Below are 24,128 nucleotides of genomic sequence, written 5' to 3' on the forward strand. Positions count from 1 at the left end.
AAGTGTCATATGTGTTGCCACTTATATTTAAGTGTGTTTGTTTGCCTTACAGGGATCTGAAACTGGACAATATTTTACTGGATGCTGAGGGTCATTGCAAGTTGGCTGATTTTGGCATGTGCAAAGAAGGCATTCTGAATGGCATCACAACTACAACTTTCTGTGGCACACCTGATTATATCGCCCCAGAGGTATGTTTGATATCCCGCCCCCATGTACTGTATGTGCTAGCATACAATACTACATTTGCTCCTACTGTGAGTAAACAATAATTTACAGCTGTTTATACATTAAGATGTTCAAAAGTTACTGTTGCAATCTTGCCGTGGAATATTAGATGCCAACTGGAAAATGTCAAGAGATTAACATTTATAATTGGATCTCCCCCAGTTGATATAATTTGTTGGATGTTGGGTGGAGAATTGTGAGAAGGACCCATAGTCTAGAAATTAAACCCTTCTGCACTTTCCAGGCCCAGGTCACATTCTTCAGGAAATTGTCCCAGACATTTTTGCCTTCATTCACCTCAGCATGTCTGACATTTTCTCAGCATCCTTTGAGCTCCTAATAATATCACATATTGTAAAGTGGATACTTGCTACGTTGTAAGCAGAAATTGGAACTTTTGGGAACAAGTTATAACATAGAATATAACATAGAACAGTACAGCACAGAAACAGGCCCATCAGCCAGTAATGTTTGGGCCGATCATGATGCCAAATTAATCTGATCTCATCTGCCTGCACATGATCTATATCCCTGTATTCCCTGCACTTCCATGTGCCGACCCAAAAGCCTCTTAAACACCATTATCATATCTGCCTCCAAATCTTTGCGGCCCCCCACCTGTGTAAAAATACTTTGTCATGCACATGTCCATTAAACTTTACCCCTCTCACCTTATAACTATCTCCTCAAGTGTTGAACCTTTCCACCCTGGGGAAAAAAGGTACTGACTGTTTTCCTTATCTATGCCTCTCATAATTTTATATAACACTATCAAGTCTCCTCTCAACCTCTGATGTTCCAGAGAAAACAATCCAAGCCCATCCAACCACTCCCTGCAGCTGAAACCTACTAATCCAGGCAGCATTCAGGTCAACTGCCTCTGCACTCTCTCCAAAGCCTCCATGTCTTTCCTGAAATGGGGCAACTAGAATTGCACACAATACTCCAAATGCAACCTTGCCAAAGTCCTAGGGGCTGCATCATGACATACACCCTTCCTCCAGCAATGAAACCAAGCATAACATAGGCTTTCTTTACCACCCTATCTACGTATGCTGCCACCTTCAATGAGTTATAAACCTGAACTCCAAGATCTCTCTGCACATCAATACTAATGACAATCTATAACTAACTCAACCTCTGATCGTGTGCCCTTCCGGTTTACGGGGTTTTTCTATTTGCGCAAAAACGTTACGTTTCGCCAGGTTACTCACCGTTCTCCTGTGCTGCGAGTGCAACAAGTTTCGTTCCGATCGGTGGTATATTATAAAAGTTATCGAGGTTTAAAAATCTTAAAAACCGCATGTGTGCAGATTCCTTCAGTCAGCGCCACGCAGATTGGTCTCTTCTCCTGTCAGTCAATGCAACGGCCGGGATGGTGACGCCTCTTCATGGGCCACCAGCGGTGGCCTGTCCCGCCTCACTCACAAACTCCTCTCTCCCTCCTCAAGGTAACTTGTCTATTGTCTCCCCCACCACCAGCGGTGCCCGCAGGGGGGTTCAGTGGAGGCCCTGGTCCCGTCTCTCTCTCCCTCATCGCTTACCTCTCGCCTGCCCTCTGCGGCAATGGCGATCCCGTCTACCTGTCCCCCCGGGTCTGTCTCCTCCGCCGCCGTTGTTGCGGTAACTCACCCTCACGGCCTTCTCGAGGAGATCTTCTCCACCAGCTCATCGAAATTCGTGGTGCCCACCGTGACGAACACCGACTCCATTCCCCCCCCCCCCCCTCCTCGGCGACAGCAGTGAGCAGGTAGGCGGGGGGGCCGGGGGGGGATGGGCCGAGCGGCAGCATCGGGCGGTTGGACAGGACGGAGATTGGACATAAGCACTGCTGCATCAATGCAAGGTGAAACACAGTTTCTAAACCTGTGGCTTGGCTTATTTACAAAAAGGTGCATCTCCTTTCAATGAATATGAAGCACTTCTCAGCATGTTGGTCATTAAATTTCTCAACAACATGTTCTCTGCTAGTTTGTTTTTCCCAGTAGATTTGCCAGCAAAATGTGCAATTTGTATTGAAATCTCATTTTCCTACCCTCCTTTAAGTTCTTCCCGTTCCTTTCTGTTACAGAGGAGCTTCATAATTAAAGAAACATAACAGCATTATAAATAATAGCTTATTCATTCTTGGGGTGGTGAGTTAATCTGCTGCCTGTGAGATGGTAGAATTTTTCCTCTATATTGAAATAGGTATAGTCTATTTTTGATAATCAACTACATCCATGCAACTAAAACTGTTCACTGAAGAGCAGGTTAGTACCCAGACAAAATTATAATGAACAAGTGTAAAAAGCCAGTTGATAAGTTATTTATTAAATTGTATTATGGCAGGAGTGACAAAACAGGAGACAAGTGTGAGCTGAAGGAAGTTACTAAGATGCATGGTGATCATATCTGCAGTTAGTCTTCGAAATTCAGCCCAGAGTTGAAGATCTGGAATCTGATATTCAGACACCAAGATCAATTAAGAAGCAGAAAGGTTAACTGAATAATTTGTTCCAAGAGGCAGCCACACCACTTAGAATTAATTTTTCAAAATGGACATGGTCTTATTGAATGGCAGAGCAGACACCAGGGCTAGACACCTGACATCCTGCTTCCTGCTTCTGTCTCTAGTGTTGAGTTAAATAGAAAACAATAAACTTCTCCCAGTGATTGAAGCAAAACTAATAAACAAAACAGAAAATGCAGGAATTACTCAGCAGGTCAGGCAGCATCTGTGGTGAAAGTAACAGAGTGAATGATTAAGGTCACTGACCGTTCTTTGGAACTGATGATGAGTCATTGATCAGAAATGTTGATCATGTTGCTCTCTCCACTGTTACTCCCTGACCTCCAGAGAACTGAAAATGAAATTGTCCAAAAGTCTACATGTATATCACATAGTAGGTCATCATATTAACCAGCATCCGCAGCTTCTTCCTACATATAGATGTCACCGTATATCTTTTGTTACCATACGTCATTACGTGACAATCATGTGGTTCATTATCACTATATAAAATATTTAGATAAATATTTGATTATTTCTTTGATTCCCCAGCTTCATTCATGAATTAAAAGTCGACAAACAGTTCTATACATCAGTCTTGGCACTACAAAATGCTCGTTTACTGAGCATCCTTTAGAAAAGCTGAAGTCAGAATCTTATACAGGACATAACATTATCATCAAATGTTCATCCTATTACACAGTTACACTGCACATTAATGAAGCTAAATCAGTTGCAATTGAAATGTGATCTGTGAATATTTCAAATGCTGATGTTTTTAAGATGGCTGTTGGGTATTTGATAATGGAATTGTCTACAGATGCTGATCTATCACTGAAGTGAACTGAAGACCAGGAATGCATATTTTTTAACCATTGGTAACTTTGTCCCACTGTGTCCTCAGAGGGTGGTGACTTTAAGTTCAAGTGCTGAACTTGAACATGTAATCCAAACTGACACTTTATTTCAATGCTGAAGGTTCCGTTGAATGGGTGAATTTTTCAACTGACATCCCATCTGCCGGCGAAAATTTCATGGTATTATTCAAAGATCAAAGCATTCTTCATCCTGCTGTTTGGATGTTATTTATCTGATCATTTCATTGCTGTTTGTATGTTCTGGCATTATCTGAATTGGATTCCAGATTTTATCCATTTCCCAAGTGAAGTTCCCAAGGTTTGAGCACAATATCTCAACGTGAATATTGTCCATCAATTAAAGGAAGGGAGAATGGATTGGAAACTTAAATGCATATGGGCGTATACCTACTAATGTTTAATTTCATCCCGTTTTAATAGACATTTTTAAAAGTACAATATATATCACTTCCAAACAGAGGTAAAGTTTATATTTAGTAGGCTCCAAGAATGAATGGGAACAGATTGGCAGCTCAAGATACACCGTGCCTCCCACAAGCCCACCCAACCCTCTTCCACAACCATAACCTCATCTCCGCAGTCCTAATCATCCAACCATTGAGTTCAACTGAATGGGAGATAAGATCTTGGTGTTTAATGGCAACTGATCCACTGGTGCCTATTTGTTACTTCTGCCCAAATTAATCTAACCATTATGATCTTGAAATGTCCAATAAATTTGTGTGTTGACAATTGTGGGTTTTTTTCTTATTAAAGATGGTTTGAAATGTTTCTTTAGCTATAAATTACATTAACTTTCCATTTATGTCCATCTGGGAAAATTCATCAGAAATATTGGAAGCCTTAATGATATATTTTATGAGTGAAGGAAGTAGTTGAAAGATAAACACTCTCAAAGTAATTCTCTAAAGTAAGTAATGAATTGTTTCAGGGTGGAATAGTACTTTCATCTAACATCTATTTGCCTTTCTGAACAGATCCTACAGGAGTTAGAGTATGGCCCATCGGTGGATTGGTGGGCTTTGGGGGTCCTAATGTATGAGATGATGGCTGGACAGCCACCTTTCGAGGCCGACAATGAAGACGACCTTTTTGAATCCATCTTGCATGATGACGTGCTCTACCCAGTCTGGCTCAGTAAGGAAGCAGTCAGCATTCTGAAAGCGGTGGGTTCCCTTCACCCTCTTACTGCCCCTCACCTTTCCCCCCATTGACTTTGCTTTGGGTTAGTTGTAATTAAAACTGGATTTATTAACATTGAGTATTTACCAGTGGGAGTTGAAGCACAGTTCATAATGCCACAGATAGGACAGAAGGGCTTGGGATAAGTTACACAACTTGTGGGAAAGGACAGAATGTTTTGTGATGTGTATATGTTTGTACTGGCTTATTTATATCATTGAGATTTTTTTTCTTGTCTCTCTTTACACAGTAGAAAAGTCTGTTCTGTTCAAACGTATCAATTCACAAAAACAGAATCCTTCTTTCTACCAGCTGGTACTCCAAACATTTACATTTTACCTTAAGTTCTCAAGTATTACCTTACTTTACCTTAAGGCATCAAGTATATCAAGAGTGTTTCATTGCCATCTGCACTGGGAACATAAAAGTGAAATTCTTATTTGCCACAACTTTTCAGGCACAGTGACATAACAAAACAGTGAATAAATATACAAGACAGATACAGTAAATATCAATAATACTAGGTAACCAGACATACTTCAAACCAAAAGTACGTACTGTAACCAAACAAAGTCCAAAGTAGATCGTAGCTGAGTTAGGGTGGTGGAGTGTGGTTCACGAGGATCATGGTTGATGGGGAGAAACTGCTCTTGAACCTGGAGGTCACGGTTCCCGAGTTCCTGCACCTTTTTTCACGATGGTAACAGTGAGATGAGAGTGTGGCCAGTGTGGTATGCCTTTGATGATATTAACTACCTTTTGAGACAGTGCTTCCTGTAGATCCCTTTGATGGTGGCGAGATCAATACCTGTGATGCACTGGGCAATGTCCACCCCCTTCTGCAGCCTCCTTCGTTCCTGGGCATTCGAGGCATCTGGGCATCCAGTCAGTGTGCTCCCTACCGTTCACCTGTAGAAGTTCGATAGAGTATTCGGCAACAAGTCAGATCTCCACAATCTTCTAAGGAAGTAGAAGGGTCTATGAGCTTTTTTGTTTGTGATTGCATCAATATGCTGATCCCAGGACAGATCTGTTGTAATATGGATGCTCACGAACTTGAAGCTGTTGAAGGTCTCCACTACTATTCTGTTGGAGGCAGGTTCATGGGTCCTTGGCTTACAGTTCCTGAATTGAACAATCATCTCCTCCGTCTTGCTGATGTTGAAAATGAGGTTAGACACAAAATACTGGAATAACTCAGCGGGTCAGGCAGCATCTCTGGAGTAAATGGATCGGGGACAGTTCAGGTCAGGACCCTTCTTCAGACTGATTGCTGAGGGGGGAACTGGAAGCAAGAAAAGACCAGGACAATTCAGGACTGGCAACCGATGACCTCTGGCATTGGAGTGAGTTGGTTGTTATCCTGGCATCATTCAATCCAATTATCAATCTCCCTTCTGTACTCTGACACATCATTAATTTCATGAGCAACAACAGTGCTAGTGTTGGCGAATTAAAAAATTACATTGAAGCTGTGTCTGGCCACACCATCCTGGGTATAGGGAGCGCAGAGCAGGGGACCACACATACGGTCTTGACGTGCTCCTGTGTTGATGGTCATCGAGGTGAAAGTTTTGATGCCAATTTGTACCAATTGTGGTCTGCCAACAAGAAAGTCAAGGACCCAGTTGCATAGGGAAGAGTAGAGACCCAGTTCCCTCAGTTGAACGATGAATGACAGGCTGATGGATATGTCCTTATTGTCCAAGTGGGCCGGTGCAGAGTGAAAAACTAGCAGAATTTCATCCGCTGTTAATTTGTTATGGCAGTAGGGAAATTGTAGCAGATTGTAGCAATTGTGGCAGAAATTGTGGCAACATGCCAGGAGCATCACAACCGGAGAGTATTCAGGTGAGCGGGGCCAGGCCGTCCAGCAGACCTGGGTCACCTGCTGTGGACTCTGAATCCGGTGTTGAGGAGACCTGGGTTGCCTAGAGCGAGGAGGGATTGTGAACAACCGCCAAGAGCGAGGGGTCTGTCTAAGAGAGCCGTTAGAGGGTGAGAAGGGCCGCCGGAGGGTGAGGGGACTGCCCGAGAGTAAGGAGGGCTGTTGGAGAGTGCGCGGACCGATGGAGAGCCATCAGAGAGTGAGGAGGGCCACTGAAGAGCAAAGAAGACCATCGGAGAGCGAAGAAGGCCACCGGAGAGCGAGGGGACCTCCGGAGCCGGAGGAGGCCCATCAGAGATTGTGCGGATGGACAGAGAGCTGTCAGAGAGCGAGGAAGGCAGTCAAGAGCAATGAAGGGGGACCTGGGGGGAGGGAGGGAAGGGGGGTTGCTGCCACTTGTGGCAGCAGACAGTAGATAGGACTGCTCGGTGAACTTTTGTCGGTGCCAACAAATGGGGCAACACTCGTGTACTGCCTAGATTAGGTCCACTGTATGATTTTACCAGCTATAATGCAAAACAAAGGATTTGACTATACCTAGGTACATGTGACAGTAAAGTATATCAATGATTCCAGGTTCTTACCATGGCATCCGTTGATATTCATTTTAACCGGTTTTCTCAAAGTGTGAGTTCCACCGGTCAATAGACTTTGAGACACGTCACCTTACTCTTCTTGGGCACTAGTATTATGGATATTTTTTTTTATGTTCGTGTGGATGTTGGACCAAAGTGATGAGAGGTAGAAGATACCTGTAAAAATTCCAGACATTCGGTTTAACGTTATGGGGTGCGTTGATCTGCAAACAATAACATTAAACCTTAATAATTAATCAATTACTTCCTCCACAGTAAATTGATTTTCATTGCAGATTTTGCTCTCAATACCATGTAAAAACTGAGGAATAGTCGATACCTGAGGTAGAGCAACATCCAAAGGATCAGCGACATTGAGTTTGAGATTACGCAGGAGTATGAAAGAGATGTGTAGGATGGAACTGCAGATGCTGATTTAAACTAAAGATAGACACAAAAAGCTGGAATAACAGCAGGTCAGGGATCATCTCTGGAGTAAAGGAATAGGTGACGTTTTGGGTCGGGACCCTTCTTGAACCGAAACATCACCTATTCCTTTTATCCAAATATGCTACCTGACCCGCTGAGTTACTCCAGCTTTTTGTGTCTGGTATGAGAGAAATGTTTTTTCTGGTAAAATGTGATAGTCGTGAGGATGATAGCGTAAAAATATAGGTGTACATTTTTTCTGCCGGGTTGAAGTAGTAGGTGTCAGTCAACCCAACTTCTGGGCACAGACACAATGCCCCTTGAGTTGAGTTTAGTGTCTTGTCACATGCACCAAGGTACAGTGAAAAGCTTTTGTTGCATGCTATCCACTCAATGGAAAAAAAATACATGATTACAATCGAGCCATCCACCGTGTACAGATACATGATAAAGGGAATAATGTGAATAATGTTTAGTGCAAGATAAAGTCCAGTAAAGTCCGATCAATGATAGTCCAAGTGTCTCCAATGAGGTATAGCTCAGGACTGCTCTCTGATTGTTTGTACGATGGTTCAGTTGCTTAATAAGAGCTGGGAAGAAACTGTCCCTGAATCAGGAGGTATGCGTTTTCACATTTCTGTGCTTGTGCATGTGATAAAGTCATGACACTTTGGCTTATTTGCCCGATAATCTTCCAAAGGCAGTAGGCAGTATGAGGACTGCATTGTAAGGTATGTATCTCAACAACTGTATTTTGTATGAGGCAGTGTAGGCTCAGAAAGTAAGATTTACCTTAGAATTATTAATGACTTTGAGCTAAAGAACTCATCATGATGTTTCTGCAGAAAATGTAAAACATTTTTTTTAAACAAATGAAACAGGAACCTGTTCCTGCTGATCTCTGACCATAAAATCATAGCTGCTCAATGTGGCATGTCAATTCATTAGTCCAATATTCAGGTAGAAGTATTTCACAAGAAGTGAAAGTAAATAGATAAAAAGTCTGCCATTTAAGGATATATGATCAAACCAAATGGCATCTCAACAGAAAAAAACAATTAATTACACATCCATGTTTATAGATAAATGGCATTTATCTATAAACACTGGCATTTAGGCTAATCTGCAAATGTCTTTTCATTTTTAATTTAAGTATTTCAAACGTTTGGAGCTTTACATCCTGTTAGTAATGTCTTTCTTTCAGTTGTCTATTTGCTTCATTTTATTTTCATTTATTCTCTTGCATGATTTTTATACCTTGTCTCTTGCTGCTGTACGCTCCTGCTGTGCATGTGAAAAAGTCATCACACATTGGCTTGTTTGCTTGATGATCTCCACCTGGAGCTGAGTCTGACAATATTACTAAAGCTTTTATGAACTCAAATACAAGCATTATTCAGTATAGTTGATTTATTATCAAATCAAATGCAAAACTTTGTTTCATTTAGTCTTGACAATAGAACATGAAGAATCATGGAAGTTTTGCCTCACTGTCAAATCACTTCATAGATTCCATACACTTTCCTTTCCCATATTTGCATGCATCAGGACCCATCCTCTCAACATCTGTCCCTATGTGCACAACCACATGCTGTGTTCCACCAAGTTACTGAATAGTGATAAAAAGCCGTGATCTTAGTAATGTTTAACCGCCTGTTAAACAGAGGTACAAAGATCAATAGCCGAGTCCTACTTCAACACTCACTAAAATCAGCTAGTCCAATACAGGGCGAACGTCCTGGATCATCCAATGGCTCAGCAACACATCAGGCAAAACACTTAAAAACTAAAAATACATATTTAACATTTCACCAAACTTAATTATTCTTCTCGGACTTTTGAAGGAAATTTTCAGCACCTCACAGCAAAAGCACCAAATTTGGACTTAGTTATAGCATGCAATTTCTACTGAGAAAAGAAGATGGCTCAGATTGTGAATAACCCCTACTCTCTTTTTATGCACTTTTTTAAAAGTATTTTCTTAAAGTTAAGGAAAGATGGTTGGTTGAGGGGAGAGCGACATCTGCAGCAAGTGCATTTTATCGGGCCTCAACCAAACTAGTTAAGAAAAAGCCTTGTTGATTGTGAAGATTAATGTAGTAAATGAATGTACCACTGTCTGATTGTGCTTTTGTGATTAATGAGTGGTTACCTCAATACTAAAGAAATACGTTAACATATTCAACAAAACACAAAGAGGTCACATTGGAATTGGTTCTTCCTGTGCTGAGCAATCACAATTTTTGTGGCTGTGACTAACATTCATACAGTGCCGATATGAAACGTATAAATTAAAAACCTCCCTGGATCTATTTTATGTTGTGCACGTCTCATTGCTTGTGGGTCTGTTTGGCAAATGTTACTTACATATGGCACTTCCATAACTTTTAGCCTGTTTTTCCATCTCTTGAAAAATAATTAATGTGCTTTTTTGGAAGACGTGACCCTATCTTTTGTAAGATAGCATTGTGTCATTTTGGTGATAAAGACAATTTTGTTTGCTTTTATATGTAATTCTAAGAACCAAATGAAATCATGGTATGAGTGGATGCTGCACTTTTCACTCCGGTGACACGTGATTATCATGGTGTCAATTGCCTGATTGAAACTGCGTTCAAAGCAATTTCTAAGGTCTTTATCAATGCTTTTATTTTCCCCCTGAGAGATTTTCTTAGGAGCATTGCTGTCTTTTATTGTGTCATTGGTAATCCTACAATTAACAAAGTATAAGTTAATATTACACATCGTTGTTGCCAGAGAAACTGCCGAGCGTCGAGTCTCTGTAGCTTTTTTGTTGTCTAGCTTCTTGTCGCTGTATAGGTGGAGGAGAGGAAAGGCACTGAAATTAAGTGAGTGTCTGGGGAGATTTATTTTTTGTCTGTTCGCTAACGATTTAAGTTGGAAGGTTTGGTTTCCTAACATTGTGCAGTTTGCCATTTGATCTTGAATGACTCAGTTGTAATATACTATCTTTGAAAAGTTTAGACTAAAATATAGTTATCTTACTTTGGAAATAAAAATGCCTATTGTGCAGACCTGCCAAAATCCTGAAATTGAAGCATGTAGATAAAGTTACTTACATTTTTAATTTTCATGCACAAAGATGAACTGCTCGCAATTGTTAGTAGCAGCCCATTCACTGAGTATATTTTCCATCAGTGGCAGTAACCAGCAAACTGACATACTAATATGATCATAGGATATTTTGACTAAGTTTATATTTGATTTAATCCAGATATTAAATTTAGGAAAGTAATTTTGCTAAGCACTTGCTTACAACCAGACCATGGGCAGAATTGATATCTGAGAGACCAAGTTGCATGATGATAATTTTTATTTTGAAATTTTATATGGTGGTTTATCCACAATTTTGTGTGGTAGTTTCAGCCCCTTTACCTGTTCTGGCTGGCTACAGCCAAGAGCAGATATGCACTAATTGCATTCAGATTTTCTTCCAACCCATGTTTCCTGTTGTTGATGACAAGCACTCCAATTGTTTTTCCAATCCAAGTGTGTATCCTTTTAAATTCCATCTTCCCAGCTTTACACACCCAATCCCACTCCAACCATCCACTCTAGCCTTGTCAACAACTGGGAAGTACTGCAGCCCCTGTTAAGCATTTCACGAAGAATGGTTAGTAACTCGGTCTGGATAGTAACTGGACACACAGATTCAAACCTGCACCTTAATTTAATTTCAGCCACAAACTGTATCGTACAGAAAAATGTAGTTAAAGATATGAAAGTAAAACCAGGATAAAATCTTGCATTGAAAAAATATTCATAACATTGGTTTTAGATAGATTAGATGTATGTAACATTTAACCAGTAACTTAATAACTGAGTGTAAGTATAATCTAATTGTCAGTGAATGTTCATTGATATCATTCAAATATGATTGAATTAAAACATCGAGATTTATATAGAGGAAAATAAGAAGCCACTTTATGCAGATCGTCTTTGAAAAATATCTAGTGTACTGTTGGGTATAAAGTTAATCATGCCCGTTCTTCATCAGTGACTAGAGCTTAATTCAGCCGAGATAGACACAAAGTATAACTCAGCGGGTCAGGCAGCATTGCTGGAGAACATGCATAGGTGCCTTTTCGGGTCGGAACCCTTGAGTCTGAAGAAGGGTTCTGACCCGAAATGTCACCGATCCATGTTCTCCAGGGATGCTGCCTGACCCGCTGAGTTACTCCAGCATGTTGTGTCTATCTTTAGTATAAACCAGCATCTACAATTCCTTGCTGTTATATTTAATTCTGCCTAGAATGGAACAAATAAATTCTTATATCTATCACTTATAAGGATTCTTCAGAAAATTAATTTGGGAATGGCTCAGCAAGCTCCTGGTGGGTTGAAATTATGAAATTATTCACTCAGAATTATTTCAGAAATATAGATTAATAGTCCATGTTTGGTTTGGAATTCTTTCCATTTTGCACCTAATGTATGTTTCTGGTGCTAACGACATAGTGGCAGGTCATATATTAGTGCAGGTATTAATATGGGTAATTATTTGTATAGTAAGAATGGATGGAGCACGCAAACCTAAACACAGACCTGCAAATATGGTCACTGTAGGGAAAACATGCGGGGGAAAAACAAAATTAAAGGCCGCCATTAACAACAAAATATATGAACTGATAATTCCAATAGAAATAAGTGGGTATGATCTGATAGATTTGCAGAGGCATGGTTTGCAGAATAACCAAGGATTGGAAACATTATTCTGGGACATTTGACATCTTAGAAAAATAACTAAAAAGGGAAAAGGTATGGGGTGGTCCTTTTCATGATGGATAAGGTTAATGAGGGATGACCTTAGATCAGAAGGTCAAGAAGTAGAACCAGTTCAGATGAAGATAAGAAACCACAAGGGCAAGAAGTCAATGGTGAAAGTGATTAATAGAGTGGTATCTAAGAGTAGATATATTGTAGAACAGGATACACATTGACCAATAATGGGGACTCATTAAAAAAAGGCGCCTCAATTATCCTGGACAGCTTGAATCTTCGTGTGGATTGGACATCGTGGATTAACAAAGCAGTTTGCAGGATGACACCACATGATATATCTAGACAGTTTTGTAATACAATACCTCGTGGATGTAACCAGGGGACGGACGATTTTAGATCAGCTCATTAGATAGGGTTAGTGAATGCTGACAAACCCTCTGGAGAAAAGTGATCACCAAATGACAGGATTTCACGTTCAGTTTTTCCATGTGAAACTTAGCTCTGAAACTAGCATTTTAATTTTAAAGGCATTTACAAAAGTATGTAGGCAGAGTTGGCTGAAGTGGGCGAGAAAAATAGATTACAAGATAAGATAACAGATAAACAATGGCATGCAATTGGGGCGATATTTCATAATATTCTACATAGATATATTCAATTGAGAAATAAAGGCTCTGAGAGGGATCGTGCATCCGTGACTAACTAAAGAAGTTAAATTGTTCAAAGAAAAGGCACAGTATGTCCCAATTGCCTCCCAGGTGCCAGGGTCAGGGATGTGTCTGAACGGGTCCAAGAAATCCTGAAATGGGAGGGAGAGGAGCCTGAAGTTGTGGTACATATAGGTACCAACGACATAGGTAAAAAAATAGAAGAGGTCCTGAAAGAATAATTTAGGGAGTTAGGTAGAGAGTTAAGGAGAAGGACTGCAAAGGTAACAATCTCAGGATTACTGCCTGTGCCACGCGACAGTGAGAGTAGGAATGGAGCGAGGTGGAGGATAAATGAGTGGATGAGGGACTGGTGCAGTGGGTATGGATTCAAGTTTCTGGATCATTGGGACCTCTTTTGGGGAAGGTGCGACCTGTACAGAAAGGACGGGTTGCACTTGAACTCGAAGGGGACCAATATCCTGGCGGGGAGATTTGCAAAGGCTACTGGGGAGACTTTAAACTAGTATGGTTGGGGGGAGGGACTCAAATTGGGAAAGCTAGCAGTCAGTGTGTGAAGCAGGAGGCAGAGAATGGTAGCACTCTGACCCAAAATGTAGGGGAGAGAGAAGAAAAAGACAATAAACAGAGAATAAGAGAGGGTGGGTTTCTTAAATGTGTATATTTTAATGCTAGGAGCATTGTAAGAAAGGTGGATGAACTTAGAGCCTTGATTGACACCTGGAAGTATGATGTTGTGGCGATCAGTGAAACATGGTTGCAGGAGGGCTGTGATTGGAAACTAAATATTCCAGGATTTCGTTGCTTCAGGTGTGATAGAATTGGAGGGGCAAGAGGTGGAGGTGTTGCATTGCTTATCAGGGAAGATATTACAGCAGTGCTTTAGCAGGATAGATTAGAGGGCTCGTCTAGGGAGGCTATTTGGGTGGAACTGAGAAATGGGAAAGGGGTAGCAACACTTATAGGGGTGTATTATAGACCACCAAATGGGGAGCGAGAATTGGAAGAGCAAATATGTAAGGAGATTGCAGATATTAGTAGTAAGCACAAGGTAGTGATTGTGGGAGATTTCAATTTTCCACACATAGACTGGGAAACACATTCTGTAAATGGGCTGGATTGTTTGGAGTTTGTAAAATGTGTGCAGGATAGTTTTTTGCAGCAATACATAGAAGTACCTACTAGAGAAGGGGCGGTGCTGGACCTCCTGTTAGGAAATGAGACGGGTCAGGTGGCAGAGGTATGCGTTGGGGAACAGTTCGGGACCAGTGATCACAATACCATTAGTTTCAATATAATTATGGAGAGGGTCAGAACTGGACCTAGGGTTGAGATTTTTGATTGGAGAAAGGCTAACTTTGAGGAGATGCGAAAGGATTTAAAAGGAGTAAATTGGGACATTTTGTTTTATGGGAAAGATGTGGAAGAGAAATGGAGTACATTTAAAGGTGAAATTTTAAGAGTACAGAATCTTTATGTCCCTGTTCGGTTGAAAGGAAATAGTAAAAATCGGAAAGAGCCATGGTTTTCAAGGGAAATTGGACACTTGGTTCGGAAAAAGAGGGAGATCTACAATAATTATAGGCAGCATGGAGTAAATGAGGTGCTTGAGGAGTATAAAGAATGTAAAAATAATCTTAAGAAATAAATTAGAAAAGCTAAAAGAAGATATGAGGTTGCTTTGGCAAGTAAGGTGAAAGTAAACCCAAAGGGTTTCTACAGCTATATTAATAGCAAAAGGATAACGAGGGATAAAATTGGTCCATTAGAGAGTCAGAGTGGACAGCTATCTGCAGAGCCAAAAGAGATGGGGGAGATATTGAACAATTTCTTTTCTTCGGTATTCACCAAGGAGAAGGATATTGAATTATGTGAGGTAAGGGAAACAAGTAGAGTAGCTATGGAAACTATGAGATTCAAAGAAGAGGAAGTACTGACACTTTTGAGAAATATAAAAGTGGATAAGTCTCCAGGTCCGGACAGGATATTCCCTAGGACATTGAGGGAAGTTAGTGTAGAAATAGCAGGGGCTATGACAGAAATATTTCAAATGTCATTAGAAACGGGAATAGTGCCAGAGGATTGGCATACTGCGCATGTTGTTCCATTGTTTAAAAAGGGGTCTAAGAGTAAACCTAGCAATTATAGACCTGTTAGTTTGACGTCAGTGGTGGGCAAATTAATGGAAAGGATACTTAGAGATAATATATATAAGCATCTGGATAAACAGGGTCTGATTAGGAACAGTCAACATGGATTTGTGCCTGGAAGGTCATGTTTGACTTATCTTCTTGAATTTTTTGAAGAGGTTACTCGGGAAATTGGTGAGGGTAAAGCAGTGGATGTTGTATATATGGACTTCAGTAAGGCCTTTGACAAGGTTCCTCATGGAAGGTTGGTTAAGAAGGTTCAATGGTTGGGTATTAATGGTGGAGTAGCAAGATGGATTCAACAGTGGCTGAATGGGAGATGCCAGAGAGTAATGGTGGATGGTTGTTTGTCAGGTTGGAGGCCAGTGACTAGTGGGGTGTCACAGGGATCTGTGTTGGGTCCACTGTTGTTTGTCATGTACATCAATGATCTGGATGATGGTGTGGTAAATTGGATTAGTAAGTATGCAGATGATACTAAGATAGGTGGGGTTGTGGATAATGAAGTAGATTTTCAAAGTCTACAGAGAGATTTATGCCAGTTGGAAGAGTGGACTGAAAGATGGCAGATGGAGTTTAATGCTGATAAGTGTGAGGTGCTACATCTTGGCAGGACAAATCAAAATAGGACGTACATGGTAAATGGTAGGGAATTGAAGAATGCAGGTGAACAGAGGGATCTGGGAATAACTGTGCACAGTTCCCTGAAAGTGGAATCTCATGTAGATAGGGTGGTAAAGAAAGCTTTTGGAGTGCTGGCCTTTATAAATCAGAGCATTGAGTATAGAAGTTGGGATGTAATGTTAAAATTGTACAAGGCATTGGTGAGGCCAATTCTGGAGTATGGGGTACAATTTTGGTCGCCTAATTATAGGAAGGATGTCAACAAAATTAGAGAGAGTACAGAGGAGATTTACTAGAATGTTGCCTGGGTTTCAGCAACTAAGTTACAGAGAAAGGTTGAACAAGTTAGGGCTTTATTCTTTGGAGCGCAGAAGGTTAAGGGGGGACTTGATAGAGGTCTTTAAAATGATGAGAGGGATAGACAGAGTTGACGTGGATAAGCTTTTCCCACTGAGAGTAGGGAAGAATCAAACAAGGGGACATGACTTGAGAATTAAGGGACAGAAGTTTAGGGGTAACATGAGGGGGAACTTCTTTACTCAGAGTGGTGGCTGTGTGGAATGAGCTTCCAGTGAAGGTGGTGGAGGCAGGTTCGTTTTTATCATTTAAAAATAAATTGGACAGTTATATGGACGGGAAAGGAATGGAGGGTTATGGTCTGAGCGCAGGTATATGGGACTAGGGGAGAATACGTGTTCGGCACGGACTAGAAGGGTCGAGATGGCCTGTTTCCGTGCTGTAATTGTTATATGGTTATTATATGGTTATGTCATGAATGATAGGCCAGAACATTAAGAAACAAATAAGAACAGCAAAGGACCACTAATAAAGAAGATGGGGGAGGGGGGGGGGGGGGGGATAGAATAAAGGGCCTGTCCCACTTTCCCGAGTTACTCACGAATTCTCCCGAGTTTTCCCCTTGATTCAAACTCGGAGAATTACGGTAATAGCCAGTCGTAGGTACTCGGGGCTATTTTTTTAACTCGTGGACATTTTTCAACATGCTGAAAAAATGTCCTGACTTACCTGATGTCCCGAGTACCTATGGCTAGCATTACGAGCCGCTACGAAATATCTACAGACTCCTACGATCGCCTACGGACTCGCTACGGACATTCTCCGAGTTTGAATCAAGGGGAAAACTCGGGAGAATTCGTGAGTAACTTGGGAAAGTGGGACAGGCCCTTTAAAAAGTAAGCTAACTAGAAATATAAAAACATTGTAAGATCTTCGATAAGTGTATAAAAGAAGACCAGAAGTACTGAGAGACCCTTATGAGAGGAGACTAGAGAATTAATGGGAAATGAGAAAATTGGTAGGATTTTGAAAAATATTTTTGTATTCGTCTTCGGTGCAAAAGACAGAAAAAAGCATCACAAAATAGTGGAAGATCAGGAGAAAAAAAAGAGAGAAGAACATGGTCTAATTAAGGATAAAAAGGACAATGAAAACTATTGGAATCAAAGGCTGAAACACTTTAGATGTGATATCGACACCCTAGGATATGAAAAATGCCTCCAGTAATAGCAGATACAATCATTGGTTTCATCAATGATTCTCATTGCTATCGACTAATTTCTCATTTCACATTTCCAAGTATTCTCTGCATGGCAATGCACTCTCATGGTCTGGTACAGTAATTCCAATGCACAGGAACACAAGAGACTTCAGAGAGCGGTGAACTCAAGCCAGTCGATCACAGGCACAACTCTCCCACCATCGACAGCATCCACAAGAGGTGCAGCCTCAAGAAGGCAGCTTCATTCATCAAGGAACCCTACCATACACGCCATGCCCCCTTCTTGCTCCTACTGACGAGTAGAAGATACAGCAGTCTAAAGACCCATATCACCAGGTTCAGAAACAGCTATTTTCCTTCAACAATCAGATTCTTGAATGGACGAGTGAAACCCTAATCCTACCTCGGAAATGAAACACTAAGAGCCGCCTCATAAACTACCATGGATACCATAAAATGGCGGCGGCGCAGGCACATCGCGATGCCCCGTGTCTCCCAAGAATGGGAAAAATAGCGACAATTCCCCTACCTGTTTCAAGGCTGCTCACACGAAACAGTCTTGTATCCATTTCGTACAGCCGACAGGAACTTCTGGACTTCGGTTCCTGCGGCTGCAACAACTTTCTGGGCGATCTCCGTCTTGCTCCTGAGCTCATCAGAGCAACGGAACACCGGAACTGCGAGGCTGGAGAACCCCAGCTGAGCTGCAGGGCTGGAGACCGCCAGCAGAGCCGCGGGGCTGGAGAACCCCAGCTGAGCCGCGGGGCTGGAGACCGCCAGCAGAGCCGCGGGGCTGGAGAACCCCAGCTGAGCCGCGGGGCTGGAGACCGCCAGCAGAGCCGCGGGGCTGGAGAACCCCAGCTGAGCCGCGGGGCTGGAGAACCCCAGCTGAGCCGCGGGGCTGGAAAACGCCAGCGGAGCCGCGGGGCTGGAAAACGCCACCCGAGCTGCGGGGCTGGAGACCACCACCGGAGCCGCGGGGCTGGAGAACGCCAGCAGAGCCGCGGGGCTGGAGACCGCCACCGGAGCCGCGGGGCTGGAGACCGCCAGCAGAGCCGCGGGGCTGGAGACCGCCACCGGAGCCACGGAGATGCGGAGCAACGGAGCGGCAGAACACCAGCGGGCACCAAGCCAGCTCGGCCGACCAGAAGCACCAACGGACGGCGACGCGTACGAAAGCACCGCCGGGGACGCAGAGGTGGGTTAAAGGCCAGGTTAGAGCTAGCCCCACAGAGGCTAGCGATTCCTAGCCTTTTCCTCGCCAACGTGCGCTCACTGGCAAACAAAATGGACGAACTCAGGCTAAGGATCACCTCCCACAACTGGATCAAAGACTGCAACATCCTGATCTTCATGGAAACTTGGCTCAACATCGACGTTCCTGATAGCGCCATCCAGCTAATGGGGCGTCATTTACTCCGAGCGGACGGGACAACAGACTCCGGTAAGACCAGAGGTGGGGGTCTGTGCATTTATGTAAATAAAGCATGGTGCACGGACTCCACCATCATCGAGAGTCACTGCTCAGCTAACCTTGAGTTCCTCTTGGTTAGATGCAGACCGTTCTATCTGCCCAGAGAGTTCACCTCCACTGTTGTGACTGCAGCCTATATCCCTCCTGATGCTTGCAATGAAAGAGCTGCATACTGCCATTAGCAAACAACAGACGCACAACCTCGAGGCAGCCTTCATTGTTGCGGGTGACTTCAATCACTCCAACCTGAAGACTGTACTCCCCAAATTCCACCAACATGTATCCTTCCCCACTAGAGTAGACAAGACACTGGACAAAGTCTACACTAACATGGCTGAAGCTTACAAAGCTGTCCCCCTCCCCCACCTTGGTCAGTCTGATCACCTCTCATTGTTCCTGCTCCCTAAGTACTCCCCACTCATCAGATGGGTTAAACCCACTGTGAGGACAGTTAAAGTCTGGTCAGAGGAAGCGGACTCCACACTTCAGCAGTGTTTTGGAAACACTGACTGGAAGGCGTTTGCAGTCCAAGCCACCCTTGACTCCCACACGAACATTGATTCCTACACATCCTCTGTTCTGGACTTTATAAACTCCACCATCAACAGTGTCACCTCCCTCAAACGGGTGACCATATTCCCGAATCAGAAGCCATGGATGAACAGCGAGGTCAGGCTACTGCTGAAAGCACGGGACACCGCTTTCAGGTCATGCGATGCTCGAGCCTACAGTTCATCCTGGGCTAACCTGAAGAGGGGCATCAAGAAGGCCAAGCACTGCCATAAGCTCAGGATTGAGGAGCACTTCAACAACAACTCCGACCCACGACGCATGTGGCAAGGCATCCAGCCCATCACGGACTATAGACCCACCAACACCACCCCCACATCCAGCGACGCCTCCTTCCTTGAGGAGCTTAACCACTTCTATGGCCGCTTCGACAGGGACAATCTAGAGACAGCCATCAAGGCTGTGTTCCCTGCTGATCACCAACCCCTCATACTCACCCCCTACGACGTGTACGTGGCACTGAGTAGGACTAATGCACTTAAGGCTGCTGGCCCTGACGGCATCCCCGGGCGCGTCCTCAGGGCCTGTGCTGCGCAGCTGACAGACGTCTGGACTGACATCTTCAACCTGTCACTTGCCCAAGCAGTTGTCCCCACGTGCCTTAAAACCACCTCCATCGTGCCGGTGCCAAAACACTCCACTGCGGCAAGCCTCAACGACTTCCGCCCAGTTGCACTTACCCCCATCATCACCAAGTGCTTCGAGAGGCTGGTCTTGGCACACCTCAAAGTCTGCCTACCCCGCACATTGGATCCCTATCAGTTTGCCTACCGCAAGAACAGGAGTACGGAGGATGCCATCTCAACGGCACTTCACTCCGCCCTCTCCCGCCTCGACAACAGAGACACTTACGTAAGAATGCTGTTCATCGATTACAGCTCAGCATTCAACACCATTATATCCTCTAAACTGATCACCAAACTCGGTAACCTGGGCATCGACCCCTCCCTCTGCAACTGGATACTGGACTTTCTAACCAACAGACAAGCACACCTCTTCAACCCTCACCCTGAACACCGGCGTTCCACAGGGCTGTGTGTTGAACCCCCTCCTCTACTCCCTCTTCACCTACGACTGCACACCTGTACATGGTACTAACACCATCATCAAGTATGCAGATGATACATCAGCAACGACGATGAGTCGGCCTATAGGGAGGAGGTCCAGCTCCTAGCAGCATGGTGCGCTGACAACAACCTGGCCCTTAACTCCAAGAAGACCAAGGAGCTAATTGTAGACTTCAGGAGGTCTAGGGGCAGCACGCACACCCCCATCCACATCAACGGGACGGAGGTGGAACGTGTTTCCAGCTTCAGGTTCCTGGGGGTCAACATCTCCGATGACCTCTCTTGGACCCACAATACCTCAACTCTGGTCAAGAAGGCTCACCAGCGTCTCTTCTTCCTGAGGAGACTGAAGAAGATCCATCTGTCTCCTCAGATCCTGGTGAACTTCTACCGCTGCACCATCGAGAGCATCCTTACCAACTGTATCACAGTATGGTATGGAAACTGCTCTGTCTCCGACCGGAAAGCACTGCAGAGGGTGGTGAAAATTGCCCAACGCATCACCGGTTCCTCGCTCCCCTCCATTGAGTCTGTCCAAAGCAAGCGTTGTCTGCGGAGGGCGCTCAGCATCGCCAAGGACTGCTCTCACCCCAACCATGGACTGTTTACCCTCCTACCATCCGGGAGGCGCTACAGGTCTCTCCGTTGCCGGACCAGTAGGTCCAGGAACAGCTTCTTCCCTGCAGCTGTCACACTACTCAACAATGTACCTCGGTGACTGCCAATCACCCCCCCCCCCCCCCCCCCGGACACTCCTCCCACAGGAAAAACACTATGTCTGTATACATGTAAATAGTTTTATTTATTGAAATGATATTCTATGTCGCTCTTCCAGGGAGATGCTAACTGCATTTCGTTGTCTCTGTATTGTACACTGACAATTAAAGTTGAATCTGAATCTGAATCTGAATCTGAATGGATTTGATTCCTAATTGGGATTTTGCACTAATATCTTGTTTCCTGGACAGTCTTTCTCTTTTCACTGTCTTGCAGAATCTATGTGTAATTTATCTGTAGTGTGCATTGTATTAATCTACGTGCCTGTGATGCTGCTTTCGGCAAGAATTTCATTGTACCTTTAACTCACCATACTTATACCTATGACCATGAACTCAACTCGACTTGACTTTGTTGAAGCTACAGGATTCTAAGAGGGCTTTACAAATTAGATGCTAAGTGGTCGTGTTGCAAATATTCAGGAAAGGAATTGCACATTTATAGTGGCGACTAGACTAAGTGGGACCCGTTGGGTCCGATGTTCACACGGGAGGGCTGGTCCCCCAACGCAATATTCCACCTCTACATCAATTCCAATATTGGTGGCCAGTGGGGGGGGGGGGGGGGGGGGGGGGGTGACGTTCTGGAGCGCTAGTATGGGTGTTGAGGGCTGAAGGGACTGGTTTCCGGAGGGCTAGTCCAGACATTGTGGGCCGAATGGATTCTTGGGCTGGCAGCTCAGTCACTCAGGCCTGGTGGGCTGGCAGCTCAGTCACTCAGGCCTGGTGGGCTAGCAGCTCAGTCACTCAGGCCTGGTGGGCTGGCCGCTCAGTCACTCAGGCCTGGTGGGCTGGCAGCTCAGTCACTCAGGCCTGGTGGGCTGGCAGCTCAGTCACTCAGGCCTGGTGGGCTGGCAGCTCAGTCACTCGGGCCTGGTGGGCTGGCAGCTCAGTCACTCAAAAACTTTTTAAACACTCATAACTTTTTTATTTTTCATCGATTGGAAAAATCCTCGGGCCTGCCTCAGTGGAGGAGGACATAGAAACATAGAAAATAGGTGCAGGAGTAGGCCATTCGGCCCTTCGAGCCTGCACCGCCATTCAATATGATCATGGCTGATCATCCAACTCAGTATCCTGTACCTGCCTTCTCTCCATACCCCCTGATCCCTTTAGCCACAAGGGCCACATCTAACTCCCTCTTAAATATAGCCAATGAACTGGCCTCAACTACCTTCTGTGGCAGAGAATTCCAGAGATTCACCACTCTCTGTGTGAAAATGTTTTCCTCATCTCAGTCCTAAAAGATTTCCCCCTTATCCTTAAACTGTGACCCCTTGTTCTGGACTTCCCCAACATCAGGAACAATCTTCCTGCCTCTAGCCAGTCCAACCCCTTAAGAATTTTGTAAGTTTCTATAAGATCCCCCCTCAATCTTCTAAATTCTAGCGAGTACAAACCGAGTCTATCCAGTCTTTCTTCATATGAAAGTCCTGACATCCAAGGAATCAGTCTGGTGAACCTTCTCTGTACTGCCTCTATGGCAAGAATGTCTTTCCTCAGATTAGGAGACCAAAACTGTACGCAATACTCCAGGCGTGGTCTCACCAAGACCCTGTACAACTGCAGTAGAACCTCCCTGTTCCTATACTCAAATCCTTTTGCTATGAATGCTAACATACCATTCGCCTTCTTCACTGCCTGCTGCACCTGCATGCCTACTTTTAATGACTGGTGTACCATGACACCCAGGTCTCGTTGCATCTCCCCCTTTCCTAATCGGCCACCATTCAGATAATAGTCTACTTTCCTGTTTTTGCCACCAAAGTGGATAACCTCACATTTATCCACATTATACTGCATCTGCCATGCATTTGCCCACTCACCCAGCCTATCCAAGTCACCTTGCAGCCTCCTAGCATCCTCCACACAGCTAACACTGCCCCCCAGCTTCGTGTCATTCGCAAACTTGGAGATGTTGCATTCAATTCCCTCGTCCAAATCATTAATATATATCGTAAATAGCTGGGATCCCAGCACTGAGCCTTGCGGTACCCCACTAGTCACTGCCTGCCATTGTGAAAAGGACCCGTTTACTCCTACTCTTTGCTTCCTGTCTGCCAGCCAGTTCTCTATCCACATCAATACTGAACCCCCAATACCGTGTGCTTTAACTGTGAGTAAGAGGGCCAAAAATCATAGCGATATAGGGTAGCGTTTTTTTTCTAAAATCAATATACAGCGCGGACAGGAAGTGGTCAAGATGAGACTTTTAGTTATATAGATGGAGAGGAATTCCTTCTCTCAGAGAAATGTGAGTCGCCTGAAGCCATAGCCAGCATCAGAATAGCACACTTGAGGGATCATATTACCTATATCTGAATATATTCCTTATATTCTTAATTGAGGGAACTTTGTTCTTGATGTCCATGATTAATGTGATGATTTACCCTGGAAAGTGCAACAAAACCTAAAACCAATTGAAAAAATCAGTCAATGATTAAGTAAAGAAATGCATCAATATTTGAGTTAAATGAAGTGACGTTTTAAAATATTTACTGAAAGACTTTTTTTATCTAAGTAAATGACCCGAGCCACGCCTTGGGTTATATGTTAAATTCTGGGTATGTTTTTTGTGGAATAAATCCATACTTTTAATTTGGGAATATTTTTCTAAAAACATGTTATAGTAAATCACTGTAACACTCCAACTATTTAGAGAATTATATGCATAAATGCTTTGGTCTTCGGCCAACAGGAAGACTGCGGGAGTAAGTAAAGGGCCTGTCCCACTGTACGAGGTAATTGAAGAGCTCTCCCGAGTTTAAAAATAAATCAAACTCATGGTAAGTACGTAGAGTGTACGTAGCGGCTACGTCAGAGCTCGTGGATGTCTCGTAGCGGCTCGTAATGCTAACGGCAGGTA

General features: G+C 43.6%; 1 protein-coding gene across 1 annotated transcript in view; it reads left to right on the forward strand.

The window, feature by feature from the left end:
* The window catches only part of prkce (protein kinase C epsilon), a 443,521-nt gene that overhangs the window by 400,337 nt on the left and 19,056 nt on the right, over positions 1 to 24,128 (forward strand). Inside the window, exons 12-13 of the mRNA XM_033025532.1 lie at positions 53 to 191; positions 4,575 to 4,763. Of these exons, the coding sequence (XP_032881423.1) occupies positions 53 to 191; positions 4,575 to 4,763 (328 nt within the window). The remainder of the gene's footprint in view (positions 1 to 52; positions 192 to 4,574; positions 4,764 to 24,128) is intronic.

Source organism: Amblyraja radiata, chromosome 8 (genome assembly GCF_010909765.2).
Source record: "Amblyraja radiata isolate CabotCenter1 chromosome 8, sAmbRad1.1.pri, whole genome shotgun sequence".
NCBI classification, from domain to species: Eukaryota; Metazoa; Chordata; class Chondrichthyes; order Rajiformes; family Rajidae; genus Amblyraja; species Amblyraja radiata.